General features: G+C 48.8%; 1 protein-coding gene and 1 long non-coding RNA gene across 3 annotated transcripts in view; one reads left to right on the top strand and one right to left on the bottom strand.

The window, feature by feature from the left end:
* Positions 1 to 13,616, top strand: part of LOC102406548 (mitochondrial intermediate peptidase) — an 85,250-nt gene extending 71,634 nt beyond the window's left edge. The window contains exon 19 of the mRNA XM_006070947.4: positions 13,356 to 13,616. Within this exon, the coding sequence (XP_006071009.4) occupies positions 13,356 to 13,453 (98 nt within the window). The 3' untranslated portion in view covers positions 13,454 to 13,616. The remainder of the gene's footprint in view (positions 1 to 13,355) is intronic.
* Positions 2,082 to 25,453, bottom strand: LOC123328988. Of its 2 annotated transcripts, none has more exons than XR_006544066.2 (5): positions 24,603 to 25,453; positions 5,266 to 5,441; positions 4,750 to 4,839; positions 3,082 to 3,171; positions 2,082 to 2,645 (listed from the first exon to the last, which is right to left on the bottom strand). It is a non-coding gene; the product is annotated as an uncharacterized LOC123328988 (long non-coding RNA). The 2 variants fall into 2 exon arrangements; XR_006544065.2 differs by having other exon boundaries at positions 5,266 to 5,388.
* Positions 25,454 to 26,295: the final 842 nt, after the last annotated feature.

Here is a 26,295-nt window from a genome sequence, read left to right as displayed (position 1 = left end):
CTTTGGAGCCCAGGACAGCCGGCTACACATTCCGTGTGGACTCAGGTAAACGTGCGCGCACTTGGCTGGCGGGCCGTGGAGACGGGCAGCCCGCTGTGACGGGGGTCCTGGGTGAGTGCTCCCAGCGGCGGCACTCAGTGCGCCCCTCCCGATGCCACGTCTGCACGCCCACGCATGTCAACATGAGCCCACGTACAGCCCCAGCCAGAGGAGAATACCAAATCCTTTTCAGAGTTTCCTCTTTCGGTGTATTTTTTTCCTCTGCTTCTAAGATTGCTGTGTCATCTCTCCAGCAAGTCTGTTCTTCATATGAAACATTTTTGTGTCAGGAACCTTAGTATTTTTCCACGCTGAAACTCATACTCACAAGAGAAAAGCAAGCCTGTGGTTCAGACTAGAGAAGATAGAGCATCCAGATCGCAGTTGGCTCTGCTCACGGGCACTAACATCTTCCTGATACCAACTCCCAAGACCCACTCCTCCACACGCTTAGTTACCTGGCAGATGAACAGAGGGTGTGACACCTGCTGTCACCCCACAGGGTGGGATTTGTAGGACAAGACCATCGGGGGCATCCCCTCGTCTGTGTGCGTGCGGCCAGCCTGAGCCCCAAAGCAGGACTGTCCTGGACTGTGGCTCAGAGCCTTGGGCAGTGATGGACAAGTCAGAGTTGGAGGGACAGCTCAATCTAGCTGGTCTTACTCTTCTATGAAAACGTAGGTGCTTCGTCTATTCTAACTACTTACTAGGGACACATCAAGGTTTCTCTTAACTAGTGGGAGGTAAAGAAACAGAGCCCTTACTCTTAAGTTGAGTGCCTCTGTGACCAAATAGCAACGGATTAACCTCCTGACTGAGCTAAGAGTGAGCATTTGAGAGGAGCCTCAAGCCACTCGTCAGTCAGGACTCGCTGCGTCATGCTTGGGATCTGAGTGACGAACACGGCACAGGTGAGCTTTAAGGTTACTCACTCAGCGGGCAGGGTCTGCACAGATCTCCACACACGCGGGCTTCTCTCCTAACTCTGCCCAGGAGCCTTGGGGTAAATCCACAGAATCCCTCTCAAAACTCTAAATGCCACTTGAAGAAAACAAAATCGTAGTTAAAAAGCATTTCCTTCCTCAAAGGGGTTGGGGGGAAATCCTTACACAGTAAAACAGAAGTGGATCTGCAGGTAGCAGCTCTGGCGCTTTACTAAATTACTCCAGATAGTCAGTTTCCCTAAGGGAGACAAAGTGTGATTTATTTGCAGGGCAGGAAATGAACACACAGACTTAGAGAGTGGGCTTGTGAACTTGGTGGGGGAAGGCAAGGGGGACGAATCCAGAGAGTACCATTGACACACATACACGCCCCATATGAGACAGCTCACTAGTGGGGAGCTGCTGTGTAACACGGGGAGCTCAGTCCGCTGCTGTGTGATGACCCAGAGGGCTGGGACGGGAGGGTCGGAGGGAGCCTTAAGAGGGAGGGGATATATGTGTACTTACAGCTGATTGACATTGTTGTACAGCAGAAGCTAACACAACATTGTAAAGCAATTATCGTACAATTAAAAAGAAAAAGGGTGGGTTATCTATGAAGCCCATGACAGAGTATCATAGTTATCAGATGCTTTGTTGATGCTATCAAATATTTGTCTGACGGAGAAGGCAATGGCACCCCACTCCAGTACTCTTGCCTGGAATATCCATGGACGGAGGAGCCTGGTGGGCTGCAGTCCACGAGGTCGCTAGGAGTCAGACTCGACTGAGCAACTTCACTTTCACTTTTCACTTTCATGCACTGGGGAAGGAAATGGCAACCCACTCCAGTGTTGTTGCCTGGAGAATCCCAGGGACAGGGGAGCCTGGTGGGGTGCCATCTATGGGGTCACACAGAGTTGGACACAACTGAAGTGACATAGCAGCAGTAGCAAGGCATGTATTAGCACTTTTGGAGTCCCAGGAAGCTCTCTCTGAATATTATTGCCATGACATGAGTTACGCCTTTTGCCTATACTCAGTTTCTCCCTTTAAATTACAATCTAAAACATTGGCACAGCTGTAATAAAATGATGCTATATGCAGGGGGAAAAAAAAAAAAACACTTCTTTCTAATCTTCAAGTTGAAATTATGTCCTTATCTTGTTTTAAACACATCCATAGCACATATAAGGAGGACGTTTTAAGCAGAATATTTAGTTAATCCTGCACTAAACACAAGATGGCAACACCTGACCAAATGCAAGAATTCTGGGGTAAGTTGCAATCTTTGCATATTCCATACCCCGCAGTGTTCTCTGGTTTAAGCATCACATTTCTTGGTAAAAAGAGAACTTACTTTTTGCTTAAAATAAAACCATGACGATATATGCTATATTCATTTTGTCATTTTCAAAAACATACTAGAAAACTTTAGGTGTGCTGTGGTGAACAGTTTCTCTCACAAGCTCTTCAGAAATGGAATGGTTCTCCAGGAAGAAGATAAGCATGCAAGTGAGGTGGTACCTGGTGCCCCCGAGCAGGCTGGTGGGATCGGAGAGGTACTGTCTCACAGTCTGAGGAGAGAGGTGAACTCCTCACAGGAGGGTCTGTCGTCCCTTGCAGACCACTCTTTCTTCCATGTTATCCAAAGTTCTTGAGTAAGTGGCCCTTGTTTTGTTCCTAGGTTCAGATTTTATGTTTAAATGACTAGAAAAACCCAACGTGTTGAAAAACCTTCCCTTCTCGTGCCTCCTGCCCTGCTGCTCTCTGAACCCTGTGACCCCGGTCCTGCCCCCCCATCCCCACGGACCCCAAGGTTCACGCCCCTCACACGTCTTCCTCAGCTCAGCTGTAACGTCTGACTTGAGTCTGGGTGGGTCTTAGACTTGTGAGGATGTCAGGGGCCTGAACCTGGAGGCCTCAGTGATTCCCCAAAGTCTGTGTGTGTTTAATACCACATCCTAACTCTTCCCATTGGCAAGCCCTGTCTGACACCCCTGACCAGCAGTGAACTTCTCTGTCCCGTGTATTTTCGTGAGCTCCTTGACTCCGTGGCGGATCCATCCCCTTCGTGTGTGGGCATGCTCCAGCATGCTGGCCCCTGGATGAGGCTGACCGAAGCCACGTATGCACCCTGCCCGCTGGGTCTCACGTTTCTACCGCTAGTTGTAGGTCCCGGTGCCCGCTGCAGCCTCTGCACAGAGTTCTGTGGGGACAGGAAAGGGCAAAGCCCAAGAGTTTAGTCTTTCAAGTGGTTATTTTTAAAAGTTAAACAGCTTTATTCCTGTTCCCCTTTCCAGAAAAGAAACTCGTAGCTTTATGACTTCTGGCCAAAAGCAGTGTGCCCATAGACAGAGAATGTTCTAACTTGACAGAGTTTTAAAAAGCACCAAACATCAGATAAGATGAAAAGAAATGTAGATAAATGAGTCAGTTCTCAGTGAAACTCCCTTCAGTTTTTCTGTGTTGCCAGACTGACTCATGGAACCCGAGTCTAGAAGCCCACAGGGCCTCTCCGTAAGCTGATTAAAATCATAATACCTTACATTTTTGCCGAGCTCTGTGGTTTTCAAAACACATTCGTTTTTGCCCTAATTATCCTATATCATCTCTTCTAACTTGTTGCATATTATTTTTATTCAAGAAACAAGTCAGAATTTGTGGTTTGTATATTCCATAGGGCTACCCTTGTCCCTGTGTGTAAAGAGAACTTCGCTTTCCCATAGAAGCCTCCTTGGTCCGGGAGCACTCAAGCTTGTTCCAACACCTTCCTCTAGGGGAGAAGGTCTGACGCCCTCCCTGCTGGAGGGTCAGGGCTGGCCGGGGGTCCCCGCCTGGGAGAGGACCATGTGCTCAGGAGCACGCATGGTCTGGTGTGTGTGTGTGTCAGGGGAGCCCGGCTCCCGATAAATGAACGCACAGTGGCCAGAACGTCAACAATTTGAGCAAAAAAGTAAATAAGAGTCCCTTGGACTGCAAGGAGATCCAACCAGTCCATTCTAAAGGAGACCAGTCCTGGGTGTTCTTTGGAAGGAATGATGCTGAAGCTGAAAGTCCAGTACTTTGGCCACCTCATGCAAAGAGTTGACTCATTGGAAAAGACTCTGCTGCTGGGAGGGATTGGGGGCAGGAGGAGAAGGGGATGACAGAGGATGAGATGGCTGGATGGCATCACCGACTAGATAGACATGAGTCCTGCGATTCACGGGGTCGCAAAGAGTCGGACACGACTGAGCAACTGAACTGAACTGAAGGCAGCGTTGGAACATCACACAGAGTAGACAGCATGAGTGCACCCTGACAGGAGTGACTGAATAAACAAACGGTATGGACATCTCATGCGGGCGAACTCGGGTGTGTGCTGCAGGAATGCCCCCCCTCGAGGCACTGGGCACTGTGTCCCCTGAGTGTGGGCCACACGGTGACCCCTTTTTCCATCCTGTGCTCTGGAAGGAAGGGAGGAACACTGCCTGCCTGGTGTTCACAGTCAGCACCAGCGAGTCGTGTTGATCCCGACCCCTGGGGCGACGTGAGGTGATGGACGCCCCTCCTGGGTCCTCGTTCCCAGGTGGTCACAGTCAGGGCCCTGAGCAGAGTGTCGACTCTCAGAGGAGGTGGTGGATGGGCCCCACTGTGCCAGCCCCGCAGACGGGCCGCCTGCAGGCTCTATTAGGCGAACGCACTTACGTGTTTACCTTGAAGGCCAGATGTTTCTCGGGCCATTAAAAACGTGATTATGGGGGGTCCAACAAGATGGTGAAGTAGAGGAGGGCGTGGGACTCACCTTCCCCAAGAATGCATCAGAAATCCATGCACACGTGCAGTGATTCCCACTGGAACCTGGAGACTGGCGGCAGGACTCGTGCGCGGGCAGCTGAGGGAGTGGGCACAGAGCTCAGGCCTGCACCCTGGGACCCCTCCCAGGGACTCAGGGAGGCAGAGACCATGCACTGGGGAGCGGGCCCCGCCTTCTAGGGCACAGGAAGCCACACAGCACAGCCCCACGACAGCGCGGGGACAGGCTGTGAGGGACAGAGGGGCCTGCGCCCGAGGCCGTGTCAGCCAAGGGCAGTGCCTGCGGGTACCCCGGCTCCAGCCCCGGCCTCCGTGGCAAGTCCCATGCAGGAAGAAGGGGAAGCACCCCAGAGCAGAGAGGGCCCGGGCCTGATCTCGGGGCTCCTCTCCAGCATCCTGGGGTCAGACCCCACCCCCCAGTAGGGCGGTGATGGCCACCGAGCAGAAAGGAAGCCTTACTTCACGCCTGCCTCCAGTCCCACCACAGCAACAGCTTCCAGCTCACCTGAGCAAACGCACAACGCCTGTCCAGGTCAGAGCCAGCTCTCCCCACAAAGGCATCAGACTCGCACGGTCTGTACAGGAACGCACCCTCGTAACAACAGCCCTTCAACAGGTCCTGTTTCACCTGAAGTCACAGAGGCAGAGGACGTGCTCTCAGTTAAAAAGCAAGAAAAAACCCTGAAAAATAAACAACAAATTACAAATGTATCAGATAAAGAGAGTTGAAAATGTTGGTAATAAAAATGTTAACTGAAATAGAGAAAAGAATACACGAGCACAGTGAGAATTTTAATAAGGAACTAGAAAATGTGAAAAATACCCAAGCAGAAATGAAGAAATTGAGTAACTGAAATTAAAAGACACTGGAAGGAATGAGTAGCAGACGGAGTGATACAGAGGAGTGATACAGAGGAGCGCAGAGGGATCTGGGAGAGAAGACGACGGGCATCACGTGGTCAGCACAACAGACACAGGTAACAGAAGAGTTAGAGAGACCTGAGCCTGCAGGACAGGCCTCCTGTCGAGGGGTAAGGAGGCTCTGGATGTACCCCTCCCATTCGTGGGTATCAGACCCGAGTCTGCCGCCACATCCCCCCCACCGCCCCGCCCTGCCCCGTCATCTGTCTTGGAGGCAGGCAGCATTCTGTACAGCACCTCCTTCCAAGAGCTCATCACATTCTCTGCTTATAAACAGCATGGGTCAAACCTTCAGTGAACAGAGGTGCAAAGACCTAAAAGTGAAGACAAGGTCAGTGTTTCCAATACAGGATAACCAAGAAGAGAAGTTACCCTCCCGGAAACAGTGCAGCTTTTCGTTTTTCTAAACAAACGGGTTGTGGGATCCCAGGAATTGTTGACAAAGCAGTCAGATAACCGCAGACACAGGCCAGAAACAGATGGGTGTTTCCTAGAGCTGGGGTGTGGGTGACAGTTTTGCCCGGGTAGGAGGAGTCGCTTTCCCAGGAAGGGACAGGTCTTTCTGTCTGTAAATGTGGCCCCGGAGCCTTCATGGTCCTTGCATTTTCCTGCTGTTGATGTTGTCAGTGTTCCAGTGAATAATTTCAACCAACATACGTTTTGCTAGCAATGAAAAAAAGCCCCTGGGGAAGGTAACTTGTGAGCAGAATTTAACTTGTACTGTGTTGACCGCACTTTGCGTTGCACACTGCATGTGTTCAAGTCCCAGCGAGTGGCCGTGTCCACTGCACGCTCCCTGCGGCTACGGTCCAGCCCCTCTTCTCCCCCAGGCAGCCCGGGCTCCTACCCCACAGCTCCGGGTGAGCTGCTTGGTCACAGTCGCAGCATGGCAGCACAGCACAAGGATTCGCTCTCAGGACAGGTTGGGGGCGGTGACAGGGTGACCAGCCCCTAACAGGCCGGCGTTTGCACTGGGAGGTGTGACCGCCTTCACAAAAGTAAGGCCGAGGCCCTTCCCCTCACCCCCTAGGATGCAGAGCCCTCAGCGACCTGCAGGGCGAGGGCCGCGAGCCTCAGGCATCCCAGGGAGGAGCCCTGCTCAGCTTCCAGTGGAGGGATGGAGACACATTTGCTAACCAGCTCTTGAGATGTCCAGAGAGCACAGAGAAGGGATGTTTCTCTGGGTTTAACCAGGTTAGCTCCCGAAACGTCATTTGCAAGGTGTCTCCTAGTGACTGAGTCTTTCCGACCGTCTCTAAAGAAACCCTCTCCTTGCGACTCTGTACGTAACGTCAGTAATAACGAAACTAGATTAAGGATGACTGTACCTAAACCTGATTTTCTCATTTAGTAGTTCATCTTTACATTAAAGTCGGTAAGACAGGACAGCCCTCCCTTAATGTCCAAGTCTGCATGTCTCAAATACTCTACCCCATCACGTAAGTTGGGGTACGTCAAGTAAGCCCTCTCCTTTCGGCACTGCGTGTGTTTAGCGGCAGGCTCGGGACAACAGCTGAACTCCACTCACATCCTCCCTTCAATCAGTTTAAACAAAACAGAGCTTTAATTTTAAAGATTTTTGAAAGGTTAAATCACACCCTCAAAATAACTGTATAATTTCAGCCCTACATTTTTGTCTTCTTCCTGCACTTTCTTTTCCCTTCAGGATGAGCATTTTATTAAAATGTTGCAGTAGCCTTGTACCCCAGTTTTCCTAAAATACTTGACATTGGATATTAGCCATTAAGACTGACTTCTGCTGCTTTTGTATCTAGAGTTGAATGGACAGGAGGGGGAAAGCTGCTGGCAAGAGAAGCACAGTGAGAGCCACACTGACCCCGGGGACGGGGCCGCCCATGCTGAGCGCGCTGCGTGTGTCCCCTCGTGTCTGTGGTCCCAGGGTGCTCGGGTGACCCTGTGGAGACGGGACTAGAAGAGTTGAAGCCCAGGCGCTCCCCACCCCCGCGTTGTGTGGACTGCTAGTGTCTCGGTCTTCTCCGGTAGACCAGGGCGCGCTCCTGTTGGGCACAGTTGTGTGCGTGTCGGTGCCGCACCTGCTGGCCACTCTGTCACCACGGTCGGCAGCTGAGTCGCCTCGTACCCTGATGCTCAGATGACACTCTCGGTGCCCCGGGCAGGATGTCCCAGGGATGGAGGTGATGGTGTCTCTGTCTTCCACACAGCAGTGGTTTCACAGCAGTGAGATCTCATTCAGTGAGGACACACGTGTGCGCGCTCACAGGCAGACCGCGGTCCTGACCACACACTGGCCAGCAGAACCGCCTCTTCTTGCGCAGAGAACAGGAATGAGGGAGCAAAGCGTGTCGGGAGAGCAGACGCAGGATGCAGCGGCTCGGGGCGACCACAGTGTCAGTAACGGGTGAATGGCAACCAGAGTCACAGCCGTGTGAACAGAACCTCAGTTCCCCGGAAGGAGCACCGGGGTGCTCCAGGCTGTCGCCTCCCTTTCGTAAAAGCACTGAAAGGCTTTTTTTTTTTTTTCAGAGGGCGTGGATGTGTTTGATGTGTGGGTGTGTTTGTTTAAGGAAGATGTGGAGCTTCAAAAGGCAAAATGTTTTTTAACCCAGAAAGGTACTCAGTAAATGGAATTGTTAAATCCGACGATGAAACTGGGATAAACTAATGAGGAACAGGGCACGTCCGCAGCTCCACTTCCCACGTCCGCTCCCACCTGGCTGGACATGAGGGGCCCGGCCGCCCACAGGCAGGGCCTGGGGCAGAACCCAGCTCCGAACAGCACAGGTACTGCCCGGCCGAGGGGCTGGGGAGGTTTTCAGTTCAAAGGAGGAACGGAGTTTCCCTTCTGGCTGATGTCCTCATTTTCCCGGGACCAACAGTAGGTAGTGGAACCACCTTTAGAGAAGAGCGTGGGCAGCCCAGTGTGGAACCCAGGAAACTTCGGAACAAGAGAGAGAGAGGAGCCAGGCATCTGAGCCCCAGGAGAGCTGGTCCTCGGGTGAGCTCTGACCTCAGAAAGCTCACTTCACACAGCCAGGCCAACTCGGGCTACAGTTCCCATCTATCTGGCTGAGTTTGGCACATAAAGTTATCTCAGCATGAAAAGTGGCCGAGAACTGTTGGGATGGGTGTTCAGAGCTGGTCCTCAGGTGAGCTCTGACCTCAGAAAGCTCACTTCACAAAGCCAGGCCAACTCGGGCTACAGTTCCCATCTATCTGGCCGAGTTTGGCACATAAAGTTATCTCAGCATGAAAAGTGGCTGAGAACTGTTGGGATGGGTGTTCAGACCCGAGGGCAGTCCGCAGTCCGTATGGATGACCTTCAGTTTGGCACATCCCATGAACTATTGGGATGGTTGTTTAGACCTGAGGGCAGTCTACGGTCTGCGTAGATGATCCGTGGTCCAGCGCATCCCATGAACTCTTGGGATAGGTGCTCAAATCCGAGGGCAGTCCACGGTCTGCGTGGATGACCCATGGTCCAGCACACCCCATGAACTGTTGGGATGAATGTTTAGGTCCAAGGGTGGTCCACGGTCTGCGTGGATAACCCATGGTCCGGCGCATCCCATGAACTGTTGGGATGGGTGTTCAGGCCCAAGGGTGGTTCGTGTGGATGACCCACAGTCCGGCGCATCCCATGTTGCTGGAGCCACGGCAGCTGAGTGTGTGGGCCAGTCATAGGCCATCTCAGTGCTTCTGGTCCCTTCTTGTTTAAGTTGTGGTAAAGTGTGTATGACCCAAAATGTCCCATTCTTACCGCTGTGAACGTGCAGTTCAGTGCGCCTCAGCCCCGTGTGGCCATCGCCACTGTTCATCCCCAGGACTCCTCCCCATCCCCATGTTCTCTTCAGTAAACCTTGTATCACAGCTGCTAACAGGTAGAAAATGGGTTGATTTTAGTTACCACGTTTGTTTCCTTCTTTCCCAAGATAAAGTTGTGTCATCAAAAGCAGATGGAAAAGCCAGAGAATACAAAGCAAGCTGTGATTCATTAGCTGGATAATCAGCTTGGGATTGTGTCCGATGATAAAACCCTAAATACTTGATCACAGACAGCATTTTGAAATTCAACTTGTGCAGAAAAGAAGCAACCTCATCCTTCAGCCCTTGAACTTTCACTCTGATGGTTCTTGTTACCAGTTACAGGGCCTTTCCCACGTGTTCAGTGCACATTATTCAATTCTTACAGAAGTCAAGCTGTGTAGACGACACTCTGCTGGTTTTCTGGTCTTTAGACACACACCTCACTCACCAGTCGGCCTCCGCTCAGGCTGCCTCTTGCGGGAGTGAGTCTCGGAAGTCCAGTCTGGGCTGAAGGCCTTGAACCGGGTGCTTGACCAGGGTTACTCACCAAGCTCTGGCTCTAACCACCAGTGCCCTCTTTAGAGGCACCTTCAGTCTTGTTCAGGAAAGGAGGAATTTATCTTTCTGCTGTATTCCTCCTTGCTAACCCTTCAGAAGGAGACTTTGGGACAGTCAGCAGAGAGAACAGCCAGAAATTTGAGGTTGTAAGATGCTGGGCTAAGCCAAGGAATGTTCCCTTCGGCCTGAAAGCCCAGTGTGCCTGGCGCTGGCCCCCACGGCAGCTCCCCTGGGGTGTTCAGAGCTGGGCTGTGGTCCCTAAACAGATGACGCCTGTAGGCCTTAACTCTCATAGAAACCTGGCTGACGTACCTTCATTTGAGCCAAGTACCGGCACTGTGCCTGAAATGTAGGAGTATGCTTGGCTTTTATCTCTGATTTAGAAAGAACTGGGGGGTGACCCACCCTGGCCGCCTCAGGTGTTGCAGGCCTGGCCTCGTGGGTGTAGGGGCCATACCCGCCCCTCTCATGGGCTCCGGGACACACACGCAGCCCTTGAGCGCCTGCCACACCATGAGGCCCATAGACAGAAGGGCAGATCCTTCCAGTTCCACCAGGAAAGAAGCAATTTCAGGAGGAACCACGCACTCGAGAGAGCATCCCCGTCTTCTTGCCCTACCCCCAGCACACCCCCCACCACAGCAGGTGGGGCTGGGGGCAGAGACGGACTCTCCCCTGTCTCAGGCCAAGACAGCTCTCACTGCCCGCCAGTGACCTTAGAGAAGAGATCTGATAGTAAAGCTTGCCTGTATGTCACCTGTTTCTGATATCTGTGGAAAGATGTGGTTATTTAAATGAGAAAAGAAAGAGCAGAAAGCACTTGCTTTTACTCCAAACCCTGGGTCTAGAAAGTTGGTCCTCAAACAAAAATATCAGTGTCCCCCGGGTGTCATTAAATTCTCTTTAATAACTTGTGAACTAATCTCTGTATCAGGTGGGAATATTTTTGAAAGAAACCACCAACTCAGGCTGACCAAACAGAAAGGAATTTGGGGGAACAGTGCAGAGGCGGCCGCAGAGTCGGGGTGAAGCAAAAGCCAGCTGAGAAAGCAGCTTCTGGGCTCCATGTCGGGGTAGGCGAGCCACTCGGGCGCCTGTACCACCTCACTGCCCTGGTGTCCACAGGCCTCCCATCATTGTGACTGGGAGTGGGTCCCTGGGGGGCACAGGGCTGGCACCAAGCTGGGTTAGGAAGGCAGGAGGCCCCGTACCTGGGGCCCAGCTGCCCCCCAGATGCCCCAGTGTGGTGGCCAGGATGGCGTCCCCTGCGGGCACACACATAACCCGCAGCTGGCAGCCCCTGAGTGGCAGGCTACGGCGCTGCACACAGGCCAGCACCCAGCTCGGGTGGGGCCCCCAGAGCCCACCCCGGAACCCCTAGAGACCCTAGTTCACTGCCGTCAGGCCTGGAACAGCCTCCCAGTCCTCCAGGGTCGTGAACACACTGGTTTAGCAGAGCAGTCGAGACAGGAACGTTCGGGCTTGCCCCAGGTTTTATCAGCTCGTTCGCCTCTCAGGGAAAAGGAGGAGGAAAATAAATGAAATCGTCATCGTAACTGCTTTACAGGCTATTCCCTGTGGGCCTGTGGAGGGCGGGCAGGTGGGACTCTTCTTCCCTGAGGGTTCCCTGCAGCCGGTCTGTCTTACACCGCCACCCACGTGTCCCTTTGAGGGGGAAAGTTACCCTCGGTTTTGTTTTACAGTCTCAGCTCCCCGCGCCCCCCACCCCTGCCCTCCAGAGAATGCGTGTCAACTCCACTCACTCTGGACTTGGCCCTCCAGCAGGTTCTGGGGGTGCCTACAAAACTGCTCATCTCATCACCACCCTTTTAAGACTTAAGACTTGACACAGAGACCATCTTCACCAGCTTTATAAAAAAAATCCACGTGTTGCTGGAATCTTTACCATCTACATATGTAAATGCTAAATTCAGTTTTTCTTATTTGTGGAACTGCCTGAAAACATTTTGTTTTTAATTCCCTGTGTAGAAGTTGTTAGTTCATGTTGACACTTGCAAACACTAGACCTAACTAAAGCGAGGACACTGCAGCCGTGTGGCAGGAGCATTCCTGCCCTAGTAAGTTGGTGCATCCTCTCTGAACCTTCATCTTCACTGGTCGCAACACACACACCATGGGCCAACCACTCCTCTTGGGCCAGGTTTTAGTTAAAACTCCCCTGAGCGTGTGTGCATTTCTCTGCTTGCCCCACGGCGGCCGTCCTCTGAGACGCAGAAGTGGCTGCAGGTGGCCCTGGAGAGGGTGTGGCCCCGAGGTGGTGGGTCCTGTGTCCGTGGACAGCTGGTGGTGGTAACAGGAACACTTCAAGGGACTGGCGGCCGCGCTCCACTGCACAGGTCAGCCCCACCTTCTGACAGTTCTAACCATTTAATTAGAAGCAGTTTGTAATTACAGGATGTTTCAAATGTTACAAGGAAGGGAATGGTGAAACAGGATTACACATCTGACCAAAAGTCATGTTTCAGTGTTTGCCCCACAACTATTCTCTGTATAAGAACCCTGGCCCGTAGGAAATGCGCGAACGGGGTTTACTGCTCTGCTTACGTGAAAGCCTGCGTCTCAAAGACGTGGAGTGGAAGGCGCTGCCTGGCCATCGTCAGAGCCGTCACATCCCATGACTATTTGACTGTAAAAAAAAAATTGCTTTGAACTTTAGTTTTGCAATTAAAGACACAGCAACAAAATTCTCTTCGAATAGCTGTCCTTATTCCTCAGATGGTCCCTGTGATGGAGATGTGAGGACCTGGATTTGAATGCAGACGAAAGTGTGTTGGGCTGTGGTGAGAACATGACGGCATCCGTATTGTTCCTGAGCACATGGGGTCTCGTGAGGGGCTGTCAAGGACGTGTTGGCACTGCTGCTCTGTGTCCACTGTACAAGCCAGGCCTTGGCCAGCCCCTGTGGCCGTGTTCCCCAGTGAGGGTGACCGTGTCTGTGGGTCCAGCCCTAGGCCTGCCCGAAGCTCTCTATGTTCCACTGCAGATGGTGGCCTGGGTGGGAGCACCCCCGGCCCCCAAACGTGGTTCCTTGCACTCCTGGTCAAGTGGGCTCCAAGGGTATAGTAATATCTCCAAAACATATTTGAGTCTAAATCTCTAAGCTAAGCGTTGGTGAGATAGTATAAAAAAGGCAGTAAAACAAGAAACCGCTCAGAGCCCAGGCACTGCCTGGACACTCTGAAACAGCCTTGTTCCCAGCTCACGGCTCCCGAGGCTGAGCGTCCCCGACCGTGTGGACGTGCTGTCCGTCTCTGTCGCTCTGTGCTGTCCCTGAGCGAGCTGGCTGACCGTCTGTCTCTCCGTTGGCAGGTATGCTTCAGAAGCGTCCTTCTATCGACGACTTCGTAAACACCCTCGTTTCCGACCTGGACCTAGACTTCGAGACGTTCCTCATGGATTCTACGTGAGGGAGACACCTGAGTCCTTTAGATCAGGGTCATGGTGACGCTGATTCTGTCATAAGTGCTGCAGCTACAAACACTTGTTTCTGAGTTCCGTATTCACTTCTGTGATAACGTGAAAAGCCTCAAACCCGTGGATCTTGGAATAAATAATTTTTTTTTTAAATTATGCTGGCTTTTAGCTTGTTTGGCAGATTCTGCATGATTTCTTAAGACAACTGTATAGGTGGCTGAAAGTGGAGCAGTCAGTTACGGCGGTGGAGAAACCACGTGTGGTCTCCACAGTGCGTGTGAGCGGCTGCCCTGGGTCCTCCCACGAGGTCAGGGATGGACCGCACAGGCGCACCTCTGACCTGACGAGGAATACACGGAACTGCAGCGCAGCAAGGGAGTCGTGTGTCAAGTTCAGCCTCCGACGAATCTGGAACCAGATGCAGACACTGTCTCTGTCCTAAACATCACTGCATACTGTATCGCCATGTGTTAATTACAGGAAGGACTTTTTTTTTTAGGTCAAGGTGAGTTTATTGTCCAAACAGCATAATCTAATTGCATCCAGAACCATTTTCAAGTCCACCTAATTTAAGCTAGTCACAAAAAAACAGGTTATTATTTTTAAAAATCACTTAACACTGAATAGGCCCTCTGAAGAGGCAGCTTGGCCGTACCACATCACCATCATAGGCAGGACGGCACTGTCTCTTGCGCTTCCTAGAAACTTTCCGTGTGTACTAACCATACCACTTCAGCACTGGCTCGCACGCCCACCACACACACACACACACACACACACACACACACACACCTCTTATAGAGCACATGGTGAGAGGAACGTTGACTCGCTGTCGTATCACACTTGTTTTAAAGCAAAGAAATTATAATAAAAGAAAGTCCAAGACGAGAAGCTAAGAGCAAGCGAGCGGAGGTACGTGCTACAAGGGTAATGAACATAATGAAAGAAATCCAACTGCCCCATGAACGCTGGGGATTTCAAAGTCGACCAACAGCAAGAAACTGAACTGATTTAAGAAAACCACAAGGTTTTTTTAAAGGACAGGCATCTGTCAAAATACACTGGCTGTGGTAACAGTTACAGTCAGTGAGGGATGTTCCGCAAAGTCCCAAGCAAAGGGAGGAGCGCGGCAGCTGCGGCACATGGAGATGTGTTTGCTGACGGCTTCTGGAGACCTAAGCCAAGAAGCAGGTCTGACAGCCCGGCCAAGTCTAGAAGCAGAGACCCGGGGATGTGGAGCCGGGCTTCTGGCTGAAGGGACTGTAGGACAGTTCAGATCAATTGCTCAGTTGTGTCCGACTCCTTGCGACCCCATGAATCGCAGCACACCAGGCCTCCCTGTCCATCACCAACTCCTGGAGCTTACGCAAACTCATGTCCATCAAGTTGGTGATGCCATCCAGCCATCTCATCCTCTGTCGTCCCCTTCTCCTCCTGCCCCCAATCCCTCCCAGCATCAGGGTCTTTTCCAATGAGTCAACCCTTCGCATGAGGTGGCCAAAGTTTTGGAGTTTCCGCTTTAGCATCAGTCTTTCCAATGAACACCCAGGACTGATCTCCTTTAGGATGGACTGGTTGGATCTCCTTGCAGTCCAAGGGACTCTCAAGAGTCTGCTTCAACACCACAATTCAAAAGCATTAATTCTTCGGCGCTCAGCTTTCTTCACAGTCCAACTCTCACATCCATACGTGACCACTGGAAAAACCATAGTCTTGACAGTATTTAATAAGTTTTTCCTGACTTCAAAGTCAAGGATTTAATTACAGGCTTTAGTTTAAAATGACACCTGCTAGCAGCCTCTTCCAGCTTCCACTGAAAGACGAGTGACGAAGCAAAAAGGCAAGGTTAAAAATCCCCAAAACTAGGACACATGTCCAACCTTCTCCAGGCTAGAAACAGATGAGTCACATGGAGAAACGTCAGTGATCCCCCACACTGTGCGGGTCCACCTGGATGCCGGGGCAGGGAGCTCCTGAGGTGTCACACGGCTAACACACCTGAGGTCTCACGCGGCTAACACATCTGAGGTCTCATGCGGCTAACACACCTGAGGTCTCATGCGGCTAACACACTGCACTCCAGCCCGGAAGCTGTAAACAGCCTGTGGCCCTTCTACCTTCATCCTCTCCCAGCTCCTCCCCTGTTGAATTTCTCAGTCTGTGAACACGTGGAAACCCCAACGTCCAGAGGATCCTTGTGCAGGAAGGAGGGCAGGCCTGCAGCCGTGCACCTGCCCCTCATCCCATGGGAGCTGAGGGGTGATGCAGGCCATGGGCAGAGCTGAGTACGCCCCGCTCCCTGCACATGGTCTCTGAGCTGGGGAAGGGATATACTTGCTGGACACAAACGCTGACTCTTGTCTGGGAAACGGACCTGGAGACACTGACACCAACCTGCTGTCAGTTACAGGTAAGTTTGAAGAGGAGCTTCGGCAGCTCCAGGTGTACCCGGCACCAAGCCCCTGGGCCTTTCTCCTCCCTTTTCAGTTGAGGGTGAGCGAGCGGCACAGGAAATCACAGGGAGCCTCAGAGAAAGGAAGGGAAAGTCACCTGAAAGATGCCGTAAGATCCCAACTTGGAACATTTCTTTGTTTTTAAATATTTTGTGTTGAGGTCTAGCCAACCAACAATGTGGTAGTTTCAGGTGATCAGCGAAGGGACCCAGCTATACATATACATGTATCTGCTCTCCCCCAGACTCCCCTGCATCCAGGCTGCCGTATGACATTGAGCAAAGGTCCCTGTTGCTCTAGAGTAGGTCCTTGTTGGTTACTCATTTTAAATATAGCAGTGCTGGACATTGTTTTTAAAGGAACTGAGGCACATTACAGAAAACATCTCAGCTATTCTTAGACTTGAGAAAACACGGTCTTTATGAAGCTGAAAGCCATCAAGAAAGAACAGGCAGAAATTTAAAAATAAGAGAAGCTAAAAAAAGAAGACAGAGTAAGAAGAAAAGTGGAGAAACTGATTACGGTGCAGTGATTTAAAGCATTATCAGAGCAGACAGGAGCAGAACTGCCAAGGAGAGATGAAGAGCGCTCTGAGCGTGGGTTAAGTGCAGACACGCTGTGAGAGCTGGGAGCCAGGGAGCAGCCAAGGGTTCCAGGTGGAGCCAGGATGGCTGGGACAGAAGCAGTCACCAAGCCCTAGTTCTCGTGTCCTCCTGTGTCCCCAGAGCTCAGGACAGTGACCAGCACATTGCGGGAGCTCTGCCGAAGACATGCCCTTCAGTGAATTTAAGGAAACTCTTCTAAGATTAAAAAAAAAAAAAGAATGTGTAATTTCAGAGGGAATCCTTTCTGGCCACCCAACAATGTAATGTGCTAAATGCCACTGAGCTATGCAATCAGAAATGGCTTAAACAGTAAAAGTTTTGTTGTATGCTTTTAAAGTTTGTTGTGTATGTTTTTAAAGTATGTTGTGTATGTATTTAAAGCTAAATAAATGCAAGCAGAGAGAGAAGTGAATCCTGCATTCCAGATCAAAACAAAACAGTGGAGAGAGACCCCAACGAGACAAAATCTGCCTTGTCTTTTGAGAACTTAAGTATAATCAAGATTATAAGCCAACTGACCTCCAGTGGGACATTTCCCAGGAGTTGTTAGTGTTCCACAAACTTGGAAGGGTCCTCTGTTCCATACATTTGGGAAATACAAGTGAGCTGTGAGTTTCACCGTCTCAGCGGCAGGCCCATCCACAACACGTTGCCTGAATGTGTGTGATGCCGGCTCCCACCTTTGTTGGAGGACCTACCAGTGATATTCTTCAGGACACTAGGGACTAGGTGCTAAAAACCATCCAGCGAGTAACAAGGGGCTTACGTGTAAAGGAACAAAACTCACGGTGTTCCCAGAAGTCAGTGGTTCATCACTGTGAAAACTTGAAGGACAGTGAAAAGTTTTGAGACGCGAAGGCTAAGATGCAGAATGGCATTCTCAGATACACACAGGCTCTGGAAACTTTCCAGCTTTGTACTTTTTCTTTAAAAATCACTGGAAGAATAAGTAATTTAGATCAAGAGTCAAAGCAGAGGAAACCCCAAGGAGCTCCTGAGAATGCTAGGGGTCACTGCCTGTCTTCTCTACTACAGCTGGATAGAGCATAATAGCAAGTTATTTTATTATGAATGTTTTCCTTGTGATGGGAATAAACCCATAACACAGCAGTTTCTCTGGGAAAAATTCTCTCCTATACTTAGGGCTTATCACCAGCTTCCAAAAATCCAATTTAAACTACTTGTGAAAATGTAAACAGGAAAAAAAAAAATCCCGAGAAAGAACTGAAGAATAATGAATAAAATGTTACTGTGATTGTCTTTAATATTGAGATTTTGGCCTTTTTCTTCCCTTCTATTTCCAAATTAAAAAAGAATAGGCAATGTGTTAATTTAAAAGTAATTTAAAATTTACAAAAAGTTTAATCATGATATAGCCAAATGTAAAAGCATGTTTCCAGTTCTGAAGAAATATTAATACCTGGATGATGTAAGCAAGTTCAGAAAATGTCTCTGAGACATTCAGGCACAATCTGTATGGGCAGAAATTGCATGGATACCCAGGCTTCAGGCTGATTTCCTCTCAGTGGTTGAGATAAGTATGAACAGCAGTGCCTGACATTCATTTTCAGTTCATGAAGAACTTGATCACATGGTCATCCTGCCTGCGGCCTGCTGCCCAGGAGGTCACAGGGCAGGTGGTATCGGGACACTGTTGTGACTGTGGGGCGGGCAGGCCGGCCACGTGTCGGCTGCTGGGCCGGTCACGCTGATGTGGGGCGGGCAGGCCGGCCACGTGTTGGCTGCTGGGCCGGTCACGCTGATGTGGGGCGGGCAGGCCGGCCACGTGTCGGCTGCTGGGCCGGTCACGCTGATGTGGGGCGGGCAGGCCGGCCACGTGTCGGCTGCTGGGCTGGTCACGCTGATGCGGGACTCCTGGCCTGCGCCTGTCCCTGCACCCGCGTCTTCAGAGAGGATGCCGTCTTCTGCAGGCACCCACGTGCACGTTCAGACAGAGCGCTGAGTGCTCACACAACCCACCGGGCCACACGGCCTGAGGGCACTTATGGTCTTCCTGCCTGAAGAAGCCCATGCCCGTGGACAGACCACAGATGTGACACGTTACAGCATCAGACCAGGAGGAATGAGGTGGGAGGATGGGAAGAGGAGGCCACTTACAAAATTTACCTACAGAACTTGCTGTCTATGATTGGGGGTGGGTGGCACCTACGAGCTCATCTCAATTGTGACTCGACTTTGGAAAACCATGTGGGAAGCAGTGCCGGAACAAGCCTGTGGGGGCCACTGGGACCGTCCGTTGGGTTCATAAACAGCTTAACCCATACCTCTCGAGTAAGACCATCAGCAGCGATGAGCTGCCTTCCAGGCCTGTCCCTGCACCTCACCTACACAGACCAGCAGGTGCTGGGTGCCCTTCTGCCCTCCAGACACCCTGCAGCCAGGGTGACTGCCCTCCACAGGCAGCTTACCTGTTCATTATTTCCTCCAACTTTCATTATGCCTTGGGTGAATGCTTAGCCTATTAATTTTCAGCCTATCTTCTTTTCTGAGATAGACATTTAAGTCTATCAACTTTCTCCTCCTCAGGGACCCTGGACTTCTTATCAACCTACCTAGGAATTGACTCATTTTCATTGCACTGTGGTCAGAATCCGTATTCTGTACTATTTGTCTTCTGCAGTTTACTGACACCAACCTTACAGCCCTGTGTACGGTCACTGCTGTAAACATGTTAGATGCAGTTGGGAAGAACTGTAAAACGTGTATTTTATAGTTGTTAGGTGCAAGATGCATTTTCTTTATCTATTGTCTGCTTAATCTTCTGTAATACAACTGAAAGATGTACTAAAACCCTCTTGCCATAACTGGGGATTTACCTATTTATCACCATAATTTCGGAGAAGGCAATGGCACCCCACTCCAGTACTCTTGCCTGGAAAATCCCATGGATGGAGGAGCCTGGTGGGCTGCAGTCCATGGGGTTGCAAAGAGTCAGACACGACTGAGTGACGTCACTTTTCACTTTTCACTTTCATGCATTGGAGAAGGAAATGGCAACCCACTCCAGTGTTGTTGCCTGGAGAGTCCCAGGAACGGGGGAGCCTGGTGGGCTGCCGTCTATGGGGTCGTACAGAGTCGGACACGACTGAAGCGACTTAGCAGCAGCAGCAGCAGCAGCAGCACCATAATTTGGTCAATTTTTGCTTTTAGATTTGAGACCTCACTGCTAATTACAAACAAATTTAGGAATATTTTATCTTCCTGGTAAAATTTTAAATCATTATGATATGATCCTCTTTATCTCTAGTTATACTTTTTAGCTGAAAACTTATTTTGCCTAATTCATTATAACTACACGTATTTTCTTTTGTTTAAATTTGCATGATGTCTTTTTTGTTCCTTCACTACATCATTATATGTTTGGTGTGTCTTTACGTGCTATAGAGCATTTACAGTTTAGAGCATGTCTTTACTATTATAGAGCATGTCTATACATGCTGCTATATTGCTTCTCATTCTGATATTCTGTCTTCTAACTGGATCACTTAGTTCATTTATGTTTCGTGTAAAGCACTAGTGATTTTCTGGGCAACTCGGAACACTCAAAAAGTGGGCTGAAATCCTACAAGAGCTACTTTTCTGGTTCTCCTTACTCCTGTCAGCACCCGGTCCTTAAGCAGGGGAGCTTCCCAAACATCTGGCTGACTCTCACTCCCTGGAATGGCCCTGCGGGGCTGTCAGAAGTGTGGTGCAGTCTCAACACTGCCTTTTCCACACAGACATTTCCAGAGCAAAGACACCCTGAGTGCCGAAGCCCTCCTACTCTCCCCCTGGTCTCAACCAGGTCCCTGTTACACGGTTAGCCCATGTGCCTGGTCCACCGTGACAGCAACCTGCAATCCTGCCCCTCAGAGACCTAAACACACAATTACCACGTGACCCAGCCACTTCACTCCTAATTCCATACCCGATGTTACTGAAAGCACCAGCGCTCACAGCAGCGTTATTCACAACAGCCGAAAGGTGGGAGCGACCTGACTGCCTACACCAGCTGAACAGGTTCACAATACATGATACGTCCGTGTAACGGAACATCGTTTCACCATAAGGTGGAATGAAGTGCTGATCCCTGCCACAACACGGATGAATCTCAAAAAGTCATGCTCAGTAGAAGAAGCCAGACACAAGAGGACAAATACTGGATGATTTTACTTAAAAGAGGCAAACTCATAGAGACAAAAATTAAAACAGAGGTTTCCATAGGTAATGGGGGAATTATGCTTGGAGTCACACAGAGAATGGTGATGGCTGCCCAACAATATAAATGTAATGAATGTACACTTAATTAAGTGTCTAAGATGGAAAATGTTGTGTTGTGAACACTTAATCACGATGTTAAATAGTTATGCAATATACCAAAAACCCCTGAAGTGTATACTTTAAATGAGTAAATGTTACAGTATATGAATTATATCTTAATAAAGCTATTTAAGAAATAAATCTCTAGGACTCCCCTGGTGACTCTGGTAAAGAATCCACCTGCCAACGCAGGGGACAGGGGTTTGATCCCTGGTCTCAGGAGATCTCCTCGGCTCCACGTGCCATGGAGCAACTAAGCCCGTGCTCCACAACTGAAGATGCCACCACAATGAGAAGCCCACGCACCACAATTAGAGAAAAGCCTGTGCAGCAATGAAGACCCAGCACAGCCAAAAATAATATATAAAAATGTTTAGAAGAGAATCTATAATTATACTTTATCAGCATTTATCTCCTCCCTACACTATGAATGGACTGAGGCCAGATGCATACCCGTTCATGTTCATTCAGGGAATAACAGAGTGTCTGGTACGGCAGCCCATCTGGCTGCATCGTCACCAAGGCTCCAATGATGATCAGCAGATTCTTGCTAAATGGTCTTCTGCCTTAACAGATTCTTCCTAACACAACAGTTTTCTTCCTGAAACTGGTAGATATTTTTACTTCCTTTCCTTACTCTGTGGGTGACAAGCTCTAAAACATAATGTTTGATTGGAAGTGTGGCTGTTTCTGCATATGATGAAACAATTCCATTTTGTTACAAAATTGTAACTTCCCGAAAGTACCTAGTACACATTAATGCTCATAATTCTTATTTCTCTCTCCCTTTCAAGGCATATAAACACTTTTTATTTAGTTTTAACACCTTCAGAAATAGATGAAATGTCACATAAAGTTAGAATGAAGATGGGTTTTCTCTTGCTATGCAAACTGTCAATTTATCTTCTTCCTACAAGGTTTTTAGAAACATGAACACTTTGTTGACTCTCTTGATTGCAAATGACAGGATGCAGAGTAACCTGAATAAAGTAGACAATTTCTTACAAAAATACTGTTAGAATGTCTCACAGCCACCCAAGGACAGTCAGCAGGAGTTAGGATGCTGTGGCTTCAAGTAAGATAGTTCTACAATCAACCGCAAGGGAAAGCACTGTCATGCCACATGGTTATGGGTGACCAGGGGAAAAGAGCCCTAAAAAGCTTCACATGTTGCAAAATTGGCCACTTCAGCGCTCACTGTTGAAGAGCTACTGGCAGGACATCCAGAGCTGCACCTGCTTGCTCTGCTTATGAAAGGGTCCTGGGCCCCAGCTCTTAAAAGGGCTATTTTCTAGAAGTCGACATTTCTCTTTTGTAGTTGACTGATACATTCCCAAGTATCATATATCAAAAGGGCCTGGAAAGAGAGTCAGAAACTCCAAGTTAGGAAACCGAGTCAGTTCCGCCTCTCTAAGGAGAAGATGCTGAGCCAGGAGATCACTGGGGGAAACGCCTGAAGGAGACACGGGAGGTGGCAGAGGCGGCAGGTAGACACCGATGCGGGTCTGACACCTGTGAAAGGAGGGCGTGGAGGAAGAATCTCAGGCAGGAGGAGTCTAGACTCAGCCCAGGCCAATGTGGAACCCCCACGTCAGAACTCCCAGCAGAGGGGTCTGCAGCCCTCGGAAATTACCCAGCATCCATAGGGAAATGGACTCCAACCAACCAAAACCAGCTTGAGAAAGACCAAGGTGGAGAACTCGCACTTCCCATGTCAAAACTGACCACAAAGTTACAGTAATCAAGACAGTATAGTACCAGAATTTGTCGTGTAGTGGTCGTGTCTGACTTTGCGACCCCATGGACTGTGTAGCCCACCAGGCTCCTCTGTCCATGGGATTCTCCAGGCAAGAATACTGGAGCAGGTTGCTATTTCCTTCTCCAGGAGATCTTCCCAACTCAGGGATCAAACCTACATCTCCTGCATAGAGAGGCAGGTTTTTTACCATTGAGCCACCAGGGACAGACACACACAGACAGAACAAACTAAGAGTCCAGAAATAATGCTTTGCATTTATGGCCAACGGACTTTTGACAGGGTGCTAAAACAATTCAACAGAGAAAAGATTACTCTTTTCAAAAAATCGGAACAGCTGGATATCCACACAGTAAAGAATGAAATTGTACATCTACTTCACATCATATACAAAAATGGACTCAAAATGGAAGAGGGTCCTAAATATAAGAGCTAAAACTAGAAACAGCTATACATTTTTATGACTTTGGGTTAGACAGTGGTTTCTTAGATATGACACCAAAAGCACAAGAGACAAAAGAAAAAATAGATAAATGAGACTGCATCAGGATTTTAAACTTTTCAATTTTCCTGTAAATTAAACCAACAAGAAAATGAGAAGACAGTCCACAGAATGGGAGAAAATAGTTGCAAATCCTATCTCTGATAAGGGACTTATAGGCAGATATAGTAAGAACTCTTGTGAATCAGTAATAAAATGACAACCCAATTAAAAATGGCAAAGGATCTGAATAGACATCTCCCCAAAGAATACATACAAATAGCCATACAAACAGGTATACATATAAGTACTGAAAAATGCTCAAAATCATTAACCACCAGGGAAATGCAAATCAAAACTAAAATAACATGACACCTTCATATCCACCAGCATGGCTAGAATAAAGCAGGCAGTAACGAGTGTTCGTGAGAATTGGAAACCTATATCACGAATGGAAAATAGTAAAGCTGCTTTGGAAAACAGTTTGTAGTTACTCAAAAAGTTAATCATGGAGTTATTATATCACTCAGAAATTCCACCCTAGGTATATACCCAAGAAAATGAAATATGAATATATTGAGCATATCAAATATATTTGACACTTATATGAATAAAACCCATTTACATATACCTATGTGAAATATGTCCATCCCAAAATTTTCACATGAATGTTCATAGAAAATGTATTCATAACAGCTAAAAGTATAACCAACCCACAGTTCATCAACTGATAAGCAGTATGTCAATACAGTGGAATATTATTCAGCAGTAAAAACAAAATACTGCAACATAGTTGAGCCTCAAAAACATAATACTAAGTGAAAGGCCACAAACTGTGACTCCAATCCTGTTAAATGTCCAGAATAGTCAATTCTATAGATACAGAGACTAGATTAGTGGTTGCCTAGGGCTGAGTGTGGAGGAATGGGGAGTGAGTGCTGGAAGGTATAGGGTTTCTTTTGGGGAAGATGAGAATGTTCTAGAATTAGTGGTGATATTTGCATAAATCTGTGAATACCCTAAAAAGCATTGAATTATACACACAAAATGAGTGTGTGTCTATGTGAATTTTACCTCAAAGTGTTCAAAATGAAAAAAGAAACATGAAAAGAAGAAATGGTCCATGCTCAGTCATGGATTGGACGAACCCAGGGGAAGCATGGCCCCATTACACAGCGGTGAGCCTCCAGGCTTAGTTGGAACCGAGTCCTCTGCCAAGTTTATGATTAACCTCTGTATCCTAAACTTTATTCCCTTTCTTGTTCTGCACCTGTTCCCCTTCAAGAATGAGGAGTATCAAAGAAGCGGGGGACTGTGATGGAGGAGGACCCCGTGGTCCTTCCTTTGTCAGACCCCTCTCCGCCATGTCCTCCAACTGCCTCTTGTTTGTAGAAAAACTTTAGCCTCATAGGTCTTCACCGAGTTCCAAAGAGCAAATCAAATCAGAGAAGTAAGAAAATGCAGAAACCATGGCAAATAGTCAAGCAATTCAAAACAGTAACTGTTAACCATTAAACAAAGTCAGACCTTTAGTTCCTCCTTAAGGGCTGTAGATAATAGTCTGAGCCATCCTTGAGCTGTTTTGCAGATACTGAAACCCCCATCAGATGTAAGAAGTTAACTGCTGACTGAGCACAAGTAAGTTGACCTCAAACACGTTGGAACCAGGTTGATGCTGTTAACTCCTGATTACCTCACCACCAACCAATCAGAAGAATGTGCAGGAGCTTTACCGGTTCCTCACACCCCAACCTGTCTTCAAAAACCTTTCTTTGCTTGGCCTTGCAGTAAAGGCTGCCCTGTCCTTCACCACAGCCAGGAGTCACAGGTAGGCTTTACTGGAACCAGAGGAAGGGACCCACGTGAAGTTCAGTAACAGCGTCAGGGGCTACCAGCCAACTGAAACCCCACTGCGGATTCCCTCAAAGACAACAACTGCACATTTCCACAGCATTCCCCACCCCAAGCCCCCAGACCAAGAACCATCGCCTGGGATCAGCCAAACTGATGCTCACAGAAAGAGCTGTTCCCCTGCAATTTCACAAAACTCATTTAGTACAGATCCACGCACACCCAGTGCCCTGGGATGAGTCAGGCCCTAGCGGGGCTGGGGGAAAAGCCCACCTGCTGGGCTCCCCTCCTTCTAACCCTTTCCTTCCCCCTTTCAGGTTTTCCTTCTCCCAACATTACAATCACTGCTAGCTGTAAGTGAAAGTGGCTTTTCACACATACACACTGGTTTATCCCATCTTCACACAGCACTTGACTGCTACTGTCACTAACAAAGGATTTATTGACTATGCCAAAGCCTTTGACTGTGTGGATCACAAAAAACTGGAAAATTCTTAAAGAGATGGGAATACCAGACCACCTGACCTGCCTCCTGAGAAGTCTGTATTCAGGTCAAGAAGCAACAGTTAGAATTGGACATGGAACAACAGACTGGTTTCAAATAGGAAAAGGAGTACGTCAAGGCTGTATATTGTCACCCTGCTTATTTAACTTATGTGCAGAGAACATTGTGAGAAATGCCGGGCTGGAAGAAGCACAAGCTGGAATCAAGATTGCCAGGAGAAATATCAATAACTTCAGATATGCAGATGACGCCACCCTTATGGCAGAAAGTGAAGAACTAAAGAGCCTCTTGATAAAAGTGAAAGAGGAGAGTGAAAAAGTGGGCTTAAAACTCAACATTCAGAAAGCTAAGATCATGACATCTGGCTCCATCATTTCATGGCAAATAGATGGGGAAACAGTGGAAACAGTGACAGACTTTATTTTTGGGGGCTCCAAAATCACTGCAGATGGTAACTGCAGCCATGACATTAAAAGACACTTTCTCCTTGGAAGGAAAGTTATGACCAACCTAGACAGCATATTAAAAAGCAGAGACAATACTTTGCCAACAAAGGTCCATCTAGTCAAGGCTATGGTTTTTCCAGTGGTCATGTATGGATGTGAGAGTTGGACCATAAAGAAAGCTGAGTGCCGAAGAACTGATGCTTTTGAATTGTGTTTTTGGAGAGGACTCTTGAGAGTCCCTTGGACTGCAAGGACATCCAACCAGTCCATCCTAAAGGAAATCAGTCCTGAATATTCATTGGAAGGACTGATGCTGAAGCTGAAACTCCAATACTTTGGCCACCTGATGTGAAGAACTGACTCATTTGAAAAGACCCTGATGCTGGGAAAGATTGAAGGTGGGAGGAAAAGGGGACAA

The sequence above is a fragment of the Bubalus bubalis genome, chromosome 13 (genome assembly GCF_019923935.1).
Source record: "Bubalus bubalis isolate 160015118507 breed Murrah chromosome 13, NDDB_SH_1, whole genome shotgun sequence".
In the NCBI taxonomy this organism is placed as follows: domain Eukaryota; kingdom Metazoa; phylum Chordata; class Mammalia; order Artiodactyla; family Bovidae; genus Bubalus; species Bubalus bubalis.
Note: the sequence above shows the minus strand (reverse complement) of the source record. Positions and strands in the feature narration are given on the sequence as shown.